The 14,327-nt window shown below is 42.8% G+C and overlaps 1 protein-coding gene across 10 annotated transcripts in view; it reads right to left on the minus strand.

The window, feature by feature from the left end:
* Nucleotides 1-11,133, minus strand: part of TNRC6A (trinucleotide repeat containing adaptor 6A) — a 107,853-nt gene extending 96,720 nt beyond the window's left edge. For 4 of the 10 annotated variants that reach the window (XM_038540017.1, XM_038540015.1, XM_038540018.1 and 1 more), the window contains exons 1-2: nt 10,381-10,554; nt 9,917-9,964 (exon numbers count right to left, since the gene is read on the minus strand). In XM_038540017.1, the coding sequence (XP_038395945.1) occupies nt 9,917-9,964; nt 10,381-10,385 (53 nt within the window). In that variant the 5' untranslated portion in view covers nt 10,386-10,554. Of the gene's footprint in view, nt 1-9,916; nt 9,965-10,380; nt 10,557-11,050 lie in introns of those variants that run through there. The other 6 variants (XR_005360788.1, XM_038540022.1, XR_005360787.1 and 3 more) reach the window with 4 other exon arrangements.
* Nucleotides 11,134-14,327: the final 3,194 nt, after the last annotated feature.

Consider the following 14,327-nt stretch of genomic DNA (forward strand, 5'->3'; position numbering starts at 1 on the left):
TCTAAGTATCCATCGGTCAGTGAACGAAGTAGATGTGGGGTGTGTGAGCGCACGCACAATGGAATATTATTCAGCCATAAGAAGGAAATTTTGCCATTTGCAATAACCTGGATGGGCCTCTAGGGCACTGTGCTAAGTGAAATAAGAGAAAGACAAATACTGTACTTATGTGTAGAATCTAAACAAAGTTGAACTTGTAGAAACAAAGCAAACAGTGGTTACCAGGGGCTAGGGAATGGGGGGAATTGGAGAGATGCTGTCAAAGTATACAAACTTGAAACTAGAATAGGAATAAGTTCTGGAAATCAAGTAAACAGAATCGTGATTATAGCCAATACCGTATTATATACTTCAAAGTTGCTAAAACGCTAGATCTCAAATGTTCTCACCAAAAAAAGAATGCTAACTATGTGACAAAATAGAGGTGTTAACCAACACTATGGTGGTAATAATACCACAATATATAAACATATTATATCAGTATACTCTACAACTTCAACTTACACAAAGTTAGATTCCAGTATCTTAAAAACAAAAATAAAAACAGCACACAAGGGCAATGCACTAAACTCTGGGAGGAAAATGAGTTAACCGTATCTTTATAAAGCTAGAAAAACTTGAAAACAGAACTCTACACATAAAAATAATTATTTTAACACAGTGAAGAATGATAGATGCCAGAACATTTCAAGATCCCAGATTCCAAACCAGACCAAACTAAGTACCAGGAACCAAAAGAAGACAAAGATATCAAAACTCCAGACTAATAACTTTTATGCATACAGACACAAAAACCCTGAAAAGACGACTAATAAATCGAACCAGCAACATATAAAAAGGACAAATCAAGCCCTAGTGGGATTTACCCCAAGAATGCAAGGTGGGCTTAGCATATGAAAAGCAATGTAATACAACATATTAAGAGAACAAAGGACAGAAACTACTTGATGATCTTACTAGACACAGAAAAAACACCTGACAAAAATCCAAACTTTCATGACAAGATAAAAAACACTCAAACTAGGAGAAGGAAATTTCCATAACCTGATAAAGGCCATCTACAAAAAGCCCACAGCTCACAACACACACAACAGTTAAAACCGAATGCTTGGGATCCCTGGGTGGTGCAGCGGTTTAGCGCCTGCCTTTGGCCCAGGGCGCGATCCTGGAGACCCGGGATCGAATCCCACGTCGGGCTCCCCGCATGGAGCCTGCTTCTCCCTCTGCCTGTGTCTCTGCCTCTCTCTCTCTCTCTGTGACTATCATAAATAAATATAAATTAAAAAAAAAAAAAACCGAATGCTTTTTCTCCAAGATGAGAATAGAGACAAAAATGTTCACTCTTGCCACTTCTAGTCAACACTGTACTGTAGGTTCCATTCAGAAAAACTGGGCAAGAAAAATACATAAATACAGGGACTGGAAAGGAACTTATATAAAAACATCTCTATTCACCGATGATACAGGCTTTAGAGAGCTAGCCCTGAAATACACATACACACACACACACACACACACACACACACACACCGGCTAATAGAAATACTAAGTTCAGCACAGTTGCAGGATAGAGGATCAACATACAATTATCAACAAATTGGGCGCCTGGGTGGCTCAGCTGGTTAAGCATCCAACTACTGATTTCATCCCAGGCCATGATCTCAGGGTCCTGAGATCAAGTCCCATGTCAGGCTCCATGCTGGGTGTGGAGTTGGCTTAGGATTCTCTCTCTGCGTTTGCTCCTTCCCTCCTCCCTTAGTTGGGCACACGTGAGTATGCGCGCTCTCCCTCTCTCTAATAAATAAATAAAATCATCAATTGACAGATGGGCTACAACATGGACGAACCTTGAGGATGTTATGCTAAGGGAAATAAGCTAGTCACAAAAGGTCAAATATTCTATGATTCCACTCATCTGAGGTATCTAGAACAAATTCATGGAGCAGAAAGCAGAATGGTGTCTGCCAGAAGTTGAAGAATGGGAAATTATTGTTTAATAGGTCAGAGTTTCAATTTTGCAAGATCAGAAGAGTTGTGGAGATGGCTAGTGGGGACAGCTGCACAACACTATGAAAGTAATGTAGTTAATGTCACTGAAATGTACACTCAGAATTGGTTAAGATGGTAAACTGGACATAACAAAATTTTAAACTTTTACGTAGTGAGGGACAACACCAAGAAAAAAGGTAATCCACAGAATGGGAGAAAATATCTGTAAGTCATGTATCTAATAAATAACATGTATCTAGAATATATAAAGAACCCTTTAGGGGCACCTGGGTGGCTCAGTGGTTGAGCGTCTGTCTGCTTTTGGCTCAGGTTGTGATCCTGGGGTCCTGGGATGGAGTCCCTCATCAAGCTCCCCGCAGGGAGCCTACTTCTCCCTTCTGCCTCTCTGTGTCTCTCATGAGTAAATTAATAAAATCTTAAAACTCCAAAATCAAGCTGGATCAAGAGTTTCAAGTCCAACAAACTAAGCCACATATAAAGAGTTCTTTTTTTTTTTAAGTTCAAGTCCCACATTGGGTAGAGTACGATTCAAGATTTTTTTTATTCATTTGAGAGAGACACAGAGACAGAGTGAGAGAGGGAGCATGAGCCTAAGCAGGAGGAATGGGTCCTTGGGAGAAGACGACTCCCTGCTGAGCAGGAAGCCCAAAGCCAGCCAGGCTGGATCCCAGGACCCTGAGATCATGACTTCAGCCAAAGGCAGACAGACACTTAACCAACTGAGCTCCCAGTGGTCCTTGAGATTACTTAAAAATCTTAAAAACAAAACAAAACAAAACTCAATAAAAAAATGACCAAATTTTAAAATGGGCACAGAATCTAAGTAGATATTTCCCCAAATCAGATACACAAATGGCCAAGAAGCACACAAAAAGATGCTCACAGCATTAGTTATTAGCGAAATGCAAATCAAAACCACAATGAGATACCACCTCACAAGATGACAATAAAAAAAAAAGAAAAAAATGAAAAAAAAAAAAAAAAGAATAACAAGTGTTGGTGACGATGTGGAGAAACCAGAGCCCTCATACATCACTGGTGGGAAAGTAAAATGGCCCAGATACTTTGAACAGTCCAGCAGTTCCTTGCAAAGGTAAACACAGAATTACCATACGCCCCAGCAATTCTGCTTCCAGGTATGTACCCAAGAGAACTGAAAACACTATGGTCACAGCAACACTCACGCAACACTCATTCGGGAATGTTCACATTGTCATTATTCACAATAACCTTAAAGTGAAAACCCTAATAACACCCACCAACTGAGGAGTCGCTAAAGAAAATGTGGTCTTGGGGCGCCTGAGTGGCTCAAGGGTTGAGCGTCTGCCTTTGGCTCAGGGCATGATCCCGGGGTCCAGGATCGAGTCCAGAATCAGGCTCTCCGTGAGGAGCCTGCCTCTCCCTCTGTCTCTCTCATGAATGAATAAAAAAGAAAACTGAGGGAAACATTCAGAGAAGAATTGAGGATAGGGATAAACTAGAGACAGATAAACTGAGCACAAACAAGAGTTGGGCTTAAGTTCCAGATTCAATGGGGAGCTAGCCAAGGTTTCTAAGAAATAGTGAGGGACAAGCTCAGAACTGTGGCTTGAGGTTGATTAACTTGCAGCAGCGTAGAGGACGCACTTGATGCCCTTTCCTACCTTTATGTGGTAAGAGCCTCACACACATATGCCCCACATCACCCAGAGCTTCACAAGTAGAATACTAAGTAAAACCGACCTCTCTGACATCCTTTGTGTGGTCAACTATCAAACAGTGAAGTAATGCTTAAAAACACATTTAAGAGCAGTGCGTATTTGAGCACCACATAGTACTATTTCCTTGTGTTTTAGAGGGATACTTCAAAAGAATAAGACCAAAGTCAACAAAACACAGATGTCAAAATCATAAAAATACTCAATTATTACTGAAGCAAGCTGCTCAGTAAATGCTAAATGACTCAAAACCACTAGTAAGAACAGCAAACCAAGTGACTTGGTTTAATCTTGTTGGTTATTATACCAAATCCAATCAATCGCTGTTTGCAGAAAATATCTTGTAAGGTTCAAAGTATAAAATTCCTTAGCCAGGTTTCAATCTGTTGTGAACATTCCATCTGAAACTGGAAGTCAGCTGAGTCCTCGGCACACAACATGCTGCTGCAAATTCAACATGCTCTTCCCTAGTTTCTGCTTCATAGCCAACTCACACACCCAGAGTATGCAAATCATTTTTTAAAATAAGACCACCTTAATAGGAAATTTAAACTATATTTATTTTCATGCGTTTTTTTTTTTAAGAGAGAAACTACACCTTTGTTGAACATTACTTTCTCTTTTTGAATCTTAAAATCTCCCTTCTAGTCGCCACTGCCCAGCTCCTCTGATAGCCTCCCTGCAACATTGTTTTACTCTTTGGGGAGCCCTGACCCTCTGAAATCTGATAAATGCTAACGACCATCTTTTTTTTTTTTTTTTTTTTTTTTTAAGAACATATTCAGTTTTTCAAACTACTTCATACCATCTATATCCCTGTGTGGAATCCAGGATGTGAATCTCTGTTCTGGCGGCATCCTTTTTCAGAATGCAGATCACAAGCCCAGGCCCTAGGTTTGTTTCATTTTCTTACTCAGGTTATCAGTTTATCAGTGGTGAAAGTTGAAAGCAAGGAACTTTTATGTCTAACAATTAGGGAGCTATCTACAGAATGACCCTTCAAAAAATCTGCAGTCATTACAAGTGATCAGTTTAAACATGAAGACCTGTAATTACTATAACCTCAACTATTTAAAAGCATATCTCAGTTTGACCTAATTGTTGGCATGTCTAAAAATGAAAGAAACAGCATGAAGGTAAAAGTACTAGGTCTACTTTCAGTTAATTTGCTTAGAAATGGTGGGGAAAGGAGCCTGACATGACTACTTGAGAGCATATCACCTGTGCACTATTCCTGCCAAAAAGGTTTCACTGAATCTAATCCTACAGAAACCAGCAGAAAAAGCCATAATGAAGACTGCAAAAACGAGTCTGGACTATTCTAAAATGTCAATGTCATGAAAGGGGAAGACAAAGGTAAGGAGCTGCTCCTGATGGAAAGAAATCACAGACAACTAAAAGTGACCCTGGGTTAAGGAATGGAGGAGGAAAAACCCAATCTATTTAAAAAGACATTACTGAGATGACTGGGAAAATTTGAATATGGACAAAAAGGCAGCGCGACAATGTTAAAGTTACCCGTGCATGATAATGCGACTGTTATATAGAATGCCCTTGTTCTTAGGAGATGAGTGCTGTCTTACTTAGGAATGAACTGGCATGATAATATGATATGGCAAAATATTAATAACTGGTAAACTTAGGGAGAGATACAGGTGTTCACTTATTCTTGCTACTTTACTGAAGGTCAGAAGGATTTTTTTTTTTAAATTTTAAATGAGAGGACATTTTCTTGACTTTGAGTGAGAGACCTGTCCTAAGTCATTCTGAGCAGAATACACACAGCACATTCTATTTTAGTCTTTCCAATCATGGGCCATGCTTCTGAGGTTGTCAGAAAACAGAAATGTAAAAGACCTTAATTTATTATACTTGCAGACTTACTTCAGATGCCAAAAACACAAGAGGTTACGGAGTGGTACTCAGACTTTTTAATGATGTTCATATTTAAATTTTCCAAAGAGGGTTGTTGCACGTTTTTAAATTAAACTTAGTTTGTGATTCATTTACTCTACCAATTGACTTACCACATAGCCACCAAATTAAGCTAGAAAGAAACCTACCAATATGAATTTGCTGGCCCATAAAACACATCACAGGAAGGCAACAGAAAAGCTCAACAAAATTGGAAGATAATTTTTTTCAGAATTATTTTTTAACAAATTGCAAGAGCAGGGTCTCTTATCTACAAAGACTTAATGCCCTGGTTAATTCCTGCTGCCCCTAATCTTCTCTTATGTAGCACCTGCCCCAGGCAAAAGTGCTTCAGATAACAACAATCCCAGTTTAGATGCTACAGAATATGGCATTAACAGCATCTTTAACAATTTTTCTTAAATGATGGTGTTCAATAGTTTGGGAGGGGGGGTGTGGAATCACCTAACACGAAATGTGTAATTTTTACTTTAGATAATACATCCTACATTATAATAAGTTACTAGAATGGGCACAAACATTTTCAGATAGAAAGGAGAAACCAACGTTATCATTCTTCTATCGTGCAATATAAAATAAAATACCACACACAGTTGCAAGACCCGGTAGTTGGAATCCCAGGTCTGTCACTTGAGAGAATATAGCCTTGACTGAGTTACTGGATCTGTTTTAACCATAGCTGTCTCATTTGTAAAATGGAAAAGATCAGAATACTGGCTGGTCTTCTCTGATGTCATGGTCCCACTCTAAATACTCAAGGATTCTATGGCTTTGGCCTCCAAAATATTTTTTTAAAATTAGGTCAGTTGGTCTTAGATTTTTTTACAACTAGAAAATGTGACTTACCATCTTCTCTCACCAAACTCCTATTTCTGTTCTGACCTCTTTTCTGTTCAGAGGCTGGGTCAATCAAGACACTGTTTAGACCTCTCTACAATTAATCCCAACCTAGTTAGCTGCCAAATCCCAGACTCCACTTCCTCTGTATCTCCCACTCTCAGCTCCCTTCTTCTACCACTGTAATTCAGGTCTTCATCAACGCCTGCCTTATTCTATCATATCATAACTATCCTACCCAAGAGCATGTAATAGCTCTACACTACTGAAAAGATCTATGCCAGAAGTCCTCAACCTAATAATATTCAAGAACCTGTGTGCCCGTCCCTGCTCTTCGGTGCCAATCTAACCAAACTACCCATTGTATTTCAAAACCCCCAGTACTTCCTGGATTTTGTGCCATTAGTTCTGGTGTTCTTACGCTGCCCTTTTCTCTGCCTTTCAAAACTGATTTCATCCTTTAAAGTTCAGTTCCAGTTGTGACCACCACCCCTATCTAGACATCACAGTTGCCTCTTGTATGCCCATGATATTGACATAAAGTGACAACTTCAATGGTTGACATGAATTAAGAAATACAGTTTACCCCAGGTAGTAAACTAAATTTCTCTTGTGCCCATTTTGTCTCACTGGCACTGGCTACCTGGCACACTGTTTTGAGGGTCTGCCACTTAGCAGAGGAAAAGGGGAATGGCTACACAACTCTAACATTCAGAGGCTAGAGGGCCAGCACAATAGGATGTGGACTTCCCTGGCATAAAGACATAGTAATCAATTTAACATTTAAATGTTTAACCTTCAAAGTCCCTATGTTTGGTTGTCTTCAGGGAATATGAAGCTCTAAGATAACAGTTCTCAACTGGAGGTGATTGTGCCTCCCAGAGAACATTTAGCAATATCCACAGACCTTTCTGATTGTCAGGACTGGGTGGGGAGTGCGACAGGCAGATGCTGCTGACCACAAATGTCAACAGAGCCCAAGTTAAGAAACTCTGATCTAGGAGAATCGCATGTACCTGCTGGTTCTGCCTCCTCAAAGATATTTTCCAAACTTTTCAAAATGAAGAACGATGTCTCTAGTAAAAGACGATTCAGTATGATCCAAAGCCTGACAGCTCCTCCAATTGCCAGTGGTGTGGCCTCCTGAAAGTTACTTAACCTCCTTGTGCCTCAAAGTCCTCGTCTATTAACCAGTAATAACAGTACCTACTTCAAACAGTGATCCAGGGATCAGAAGAGTCCATGGCAAGTCTTCAAAAGAGTGTGCCAGGCAGAGAGGAGGCTTTCAGTACTTTTAGCTACTTGGGTTCTTCCCCTCCCTAGGGCCTAGTCTTGCACTTGGAACACAGAAGACGCTCCAGAAGTGTTTGCTAAAGGAATACTAAGAAAAATGCCCTGATTTCCTGGAGGGAGCATAAATGCTTCAAGAAATACACTCATTATTTGGGAAAAAGGAAGCACAGAACTAGAGACGGAGTCAAAGGAAAGCATTTGCCCATCTAATCACACCTCTCCCCCCTCAGAATGCTATTAACCTGTAGGTTATGCTACCGTCTTCACAGTCCTAATACACTACCTTGTAACCCTCCTTGATAATTGTTCTTCCTCTTCATCCCTGAGAACCAACTGAAGATCCTCATGTATGGAATGCGATGGTATCTTAACCTCTACAGCAACTACCTTGTATTAATTATGTACATATGACAGTCTTCCTACCAGATTGTACATGCTCTCTGTGGCCAGGGATGGTACTTGACCCCTTATTATACAACTCAAGGGGCCTCACACACCTTAGCAACTGACTGGCCCAAACCTCTTGTTTTACAGATTACACACAGAGAGGCTAAATGATTTGCCAAGAGTCAAGGTCATATTTTAAGTGGCAGAGCTGGGATCCAAATTCTGATACACAGCTAATATACTCTAAGTTCTAACAATAACAGCATATGAAAATTATACCTGTGGTAAAGGCAATTGTTAATTAAGCCCCAGAAAACCTCCACAGCAACTATACTGATATGGTTACCTGACAAAGCAAAAATGGGAAGAAAAATGGACTCCAAGTTCCTTTCCACTGCTGAAAATTCAATCTGTTTTCTTTAATGGTTTCATACCTCAACATTTTTTTAAGCTTCTGACAAGAAAACTTATTAGATATCCAAAGAACAGTTGTTTAGTCAGTGATGTCAGGCTTAATTTCCTTGAACCAGTCCCCATAATTATAACAGAAAATCTCTTATTTGGCGAGTCAGTGATGCCCAACCTTCACCCACCGAAAAGATTTTTTTAACAATCACCTTAACAGATCAATATCTATAAAATCAAAAGACCAGCAATTTGGGATGATTTTTTATAGTGAAAAAAATACACACGATTTGAACTGTTATTAACTCCATCATAAACCTAAAACTCACAGTCGTCAAGGACAAACTACATTAAAACCTGAGATAGAAGAGATTTTGTTTTATCCTGTCCAAGTGAAAAAGAAGGCCGTATACTGATAAGGTTCATCTAGAAGTTTCTCTGAGTCTCTCCATATAATTCAAAAGAAGCCGGCCAATAAAGAAAGGACTATAAGAAAATGAATCTGAAAAAGAGTTAAATACAGTGCAATGCTCTGATGCTTTAAGCAATTACAGCTCAATAAAGCTAAACGTTTCCATAAAGGCAACGTTTAAAAACCAAAAAAACTCCTTTTGTGGCGATGATTTAAGTTACCAGTGCAAAAGCACTCTGGGCCCAGTAGAAATGATAACCACTTATTGGAAACAGAATTTTTTAAATCGCTTTACCAGTTGATAAAAAGAGCACACACCGACCATAGACTCAAATTTAGTTTCAAAAGAAAACAAAACGCAGTTTATGCTCGGTAAAGTTCAAGGGCAAAACTGTTTCCAGTGCAACAGAATCTGCCTGACTACAATGTGTTGGGAGAGGAAAAAAAAAATTAATAATAATAATAATAATGCGAACATAGTATCTTCTTATAAAGGCAACAATTTGAGTTACAAAGTAATAACGGGGAAGCCAAAACAGTTTGACAGCCCGCCATAAGGGCCGCCTCAATCATGAGTCACACAATGCCTGCAACCATTTACGATAGTAATTAATGCACAAGTCCCCTAATTAAATTCTAAAAGGGTGAGAACGCTTTAACTAAGTTTACAAGAATTGCTTTTCGCTGTTTTGTTGTGTGTGTGTGTGTTTTCTTTCCCTCCCCCAAAGAAAAGAACACACGCGTAATGAACGCATCTCCCCGCAATCCCTCCCATCCAATATTCCCTCCGGCCTCTTCTCCCGAATGTCTATTCCCTGCGTGCGAAAAGAAAAATGACACGGGGTGGGGGTGGGGGGGACTTCTAGACCCAGAACGGGGCGAACCCGAGTGGAAATACACGATGAATGGGGCGACAGAGACGGAAGCTCGCCCATCTTACCTGCTAAGAGTCCTTTCTACGTCTTTGGTAGCTTTAGCTTCCAATTCTCTGCAAGAGAAAAGAAAAGGAGAGAGAGAGAGAGAGAGAGGGAGGGAGGGAGGGAGGGAGGGAGATGCGCGTGAAAACGGAGCTGCTGCGGCAGAGGCTCGCGCCGGGGCGGATGGGGGGGGGGAGGGGAGCCCGGGGGTGCTCACAAAGCTGCGGGGCTGCAGCCCGGACTGCGGGCAGGCGGCGCGGGCGAGCCGCAGCCCCCGGCCCGGCCCCAGCGGCGCAGCGCGGCCCCTCCGGGCTTCCCGCCGGGCCCCCGCAGGGGCGCCCCCGCCCCGCACCCCCCTCCCCCGCCGCGGCCCGAGGTCTCGGGGACGCCCGCCGCCGCCGCCGCCGCCGCCGCCACCCGCGGTCGCGGGCCCTGCGGCAGCGCCCCAGGCTCCTCCCGCCCGGAGGGAGGCCCCCGCCCCGCTCACCTCATGTGTGTAAAGTGCACGAGCAAGTGGGGCGCGGCGAGTGAGGCTCGCGAGCCTCAAGCCCTCCGCAGCGCCGCGGGGAGAGGCCCGAGCCGCTGCACCAGCGCCATTTTCTACACCGACCCGCTGCCGCCGCCGCCGCCACCGCCGCCGCCGCAGGCCCCAGACCGGAAGTGAATGCCCCGTTCGGCAACCCCTTCCGGGGGCGCCGCGGCCACCGGCCTCAAGATGGAGGCCCTAGCAACTAGCCCCGCAGCCGGGGCAGGCCCTTGGCAACCGCCCGGGCGCGCGGGCCGGACCTCTCTGGACTGGGGTCACCGCCTCCAAGGCGCCCTGCACAGCGGCTGGAGGGGCCCGCCGAGCCCCGGGCCCAGCCTCTGTCGCCGCGGCCGGCTGCGATCCGCCTGGAGTCCCGCCCCTCCTCCTCCTCCTCCTCCTCCTCCTCCTTCTTTGCTGCGACACAAGTTTCCTTCTCTGCCACCCGGCCCCTCCCCCACCGAAACACACCAAAAAAAAAAAAAAAAGGCCAAAACCGCAAATTCTACCCCTGCCGCAGCCAAATGAGCCCGCGCGGCTTTTGAAATCCGCCACTTGTAATTATTTGTTGACCTTGGGCCAGTTATTTAACCTCTGTGCTCCTCCGCTTCCTCCTCAGGTGAAGGAGGCATACCTGAGGTGGACTGGGAGGCTCACGGCGGTTTTTAGCCACCGAATTTTGCAGACCGTTTGACTCAGCAGTTCCGCCGGCGCGGATGTCTCTGCTCCGAAAACAATCCCGGGTCCCTAGGAATATTTCACCGTCAACATGGGAAGCCCGGCGTCGGTGATGGTGAAAAAAGACTGTAAACGGCCAACATGTCCAAGCCTCGGAGGTGGCTCCCGACACCGAAGCCCCGGCGGCGTGCGAGAGGGTGGTGCGAAAATGATGGGGAGGAAGAGCCGCGGCGTGGGGACGGTGGTTACAATAGACCCAGCCAAGACGCGGGTTCGAGACTCGCTCCCCACCCCCGGCAGGAAGCGTGAAGATACAATACGATACATACGTGTAGCAAAGTACAAATATCTGTGTCCTGGGAGCTTCGTGCAAGCTTACAGGGAGATACGGCCGTACACTTACGTGTAGATTACAAGTGCCCTGGGAGCTTCATGCATGCTTATAGGGAGATACGGCCGTACACTTACATGTAGCTACAATAAGAGACGCGTGTGCCTGTGTGTATGTGCATCTTCTTTCCCAAAACGCTCCCCACCCCACCCCCCCGCACTTCATCAAAAGATGATCCCTCCTCTCTCTGCTTACAATCCATTCCTTCTCAGAAACCTCACTCGGAGGATCATCCCATTTTCCTCTTTCTAAACTAGGTCTTTCTTTCCACTGGTTCTAAAACATGCCCACATCTCTCCCATTTAAAAAGAGAAAAAAGAAAAAAAAGAAAAACAGCAGCAGCAAAACGTTCCTTGACTGCCCAGTTCTCCTCTCAGGAAGATGGGTGATCAATCAGTTAATGAATAAATGAATGGATGCACACAAAGTCCTTAAAGCATAGGCACCAAAATGGGAACGGATGGTATTGTTGAAGGGTTTTAATTTTCTTCTCTGAATGTATCTGGCTTTTTTGTTTTGTCTCATTTTTATACAACGAGCGTGTTAAAACACACACAGACGCACACAAAACTAAGAAAACCAGGTGTATAGGGGCGCCTAGCTGGTTCAGTGGGTGGAGCATGTAATTCTTGATCTTGGGGTCGTAGGTTTGAGCCTCACATTGGGTGTACAGATGACTTTAAAAAATAAAATACCTTTTTTTTTTTTTTTTTTAAGAGACAGGGCAGAGGGGGGAGGGGTAGAGGGAGAGACAGAGAGAGGAGATGAGAAAATTTTATGCAGGCTCCACGCCCAGTATGGATCCCAAGGCGGGCTTGATCTCACAACCCTGAGATCATGACCTGGGCCAAAATCAAGAATCCAACGCTTAACAGACTGAGCCACCCAGGCGCCCCCAAAATAAAATCTTTTCATTTATTCATGAGAGACACAGAGAGAAAGGTGCAGACATAGGCAGAGGGAGAAGCAGGCTCCCCAAAGGGAGCCCGAAGTGGCATTCCATCCCAGGACCCCGGAATCTTGACCTGAGCCCAAGGCAGACACTCAACCACTGAGCCACACAGGTGTCCCATCCCAAAATAAAATATTTTATTTTTTTAAGATTTCATTTATTTATTCATGAGAAACACAGAGAGACAGAGATAGAGCCAGAGAGAGAAGCAGGCTCCACGCAGGGAGCCCCATGTGGGACTTGATCCCTGGACGACAGGATCACGCCCTGAGCCAAAGGCAGATGCTCAACCGCTGAGCCACTCAGGTGCCCCCCAAAATAAAAGCTTAAAAAAAATCAGGTTTACAAAATGTAAAATATAGAGAACACCAAATAAATACTAAGTGATTTTCCCTTTCCAGTCATCATCCCTAAGGTCCATCCATACATATATTTGGTTTGGTATTATGATTCTTTCTACTTAAAATGTTAAAAATGATGTATCATTTATTTAGGAGTTAAAAAATACGAACATGTATGAACAGCACAATATGTTTTCATACCAGGTTTATGGATAATTTTCAATGACAGCGTAACGCAATGAAAACAATATCAACATTTAGAGAGTTGTTAATATTAGCTGATTTTTTAAAAATTAGACTTCCTTAGGTTTGAATAACCCGTGGTTGTCAGCTGGGACATTTAGCAATATCTGTTTTTGAGCTGTTACATTTGGATGCTACCGGTATCTGGGTAGAGGTCAGGAGTTCTGCTAAATATCCTACAGCACAAAGGACGTTCCCCCACAACACGAGATTATCTGAACCAAAATGCCATTAGCACCCAAGATTGGGAAACTCTGGAACTAATTCCCAGCCCCAGGGAAGTTGAGAAGGTAGGATTTCTGGAAGATCTTTGCAATGGTTTGACATGACCCCTCCAGGCTTGCATTAGGAAGTCATGCTAATCACTTTTTAATGAGCTCTTATGCATAGAGGTAGATCAAAGAAGAATGATCTTGTAAGACAAGCAGTGATTCCTTATCAGTAACCTAGTAAGGAATGTTGTCTTCTTATTATTCTTTCTCTTTATTAAATAAGTAGTCTCTCTTTCTACTGAATATTTCCCATTTTCATTAACAGTAACTTCCACTTAAAAAAAAATGATGCTTATCACAAGTACTGAGTAATGTACAGAATTGTTGGAATATTACATTATACATCTGATACTAATATAGCACTGTATGTTAATTATATGTTCTTTTAAAAAAAGATACATGTTAAAATGATTTTTTAAATGCTCCTTGCAAAAAAAAAAAAATTGCTCCTTGCTTCTCACAATGGAGATGTGGGTTATTTCTTTGAATGGATTTGCTGACCATTCTGTAATTCATGTACATAATTGGTTTTTTTTTGGTACATAATTGTTTTAAAACAATAAAGATATTTCTAAGAGTGAAAAAAAGAAAAAAACATAAAACAACAGCAACAAAAAACTCAGTTGATGCCTCATTACTCCCCAGCTCCATCTTCCTTCTCTCCTTCCTAGCAAAGCTTCTTGGAAAAGTGCCCTACATTAGCTACTTCCAGTTGCTTACCTCCTGTCCCAACCCCCTTTCACCTAACATAGCTACTCCTGCCCCAAAATTGCTCTTATGAATGTCACAAATGACCTTGAAGCTGTTAAATTCAATGGTAATATTTCTTCCCTTGTCTTGACTAAGTTCTTAGCTGTATTTTCACAACTGGCCACTCCTTTCTTTCAAGAGTCTCTTCTCTTGGTTGTCTTGGCAGCACATTCTCCCTGAATTTCTTTTTACCTCTCTAGCCATTCTTTTTTCTTGTGTGTGGGGGGGGGGTGGGCGTGGGTGTGTATGTGTATCCTTTGCCAGCATCTCCTGATTTACACCAA

Source organism: Canis lupus, chromosome 6, assembly GCF_011100685.1.
Source record: "Canis lupus familiaris isolate Mischka breed German Shepherd chromosome 6, alternate assembly UU_Cfam_GSD_1.0, whole genome shotgun sequence".
Classification (NCBI taxonomy): domain Eukaryota; kingdom Metazoa; phylum Chordata; class Mammalia; order Carnivora; family Canidae; genus Canis; species Canis lupus.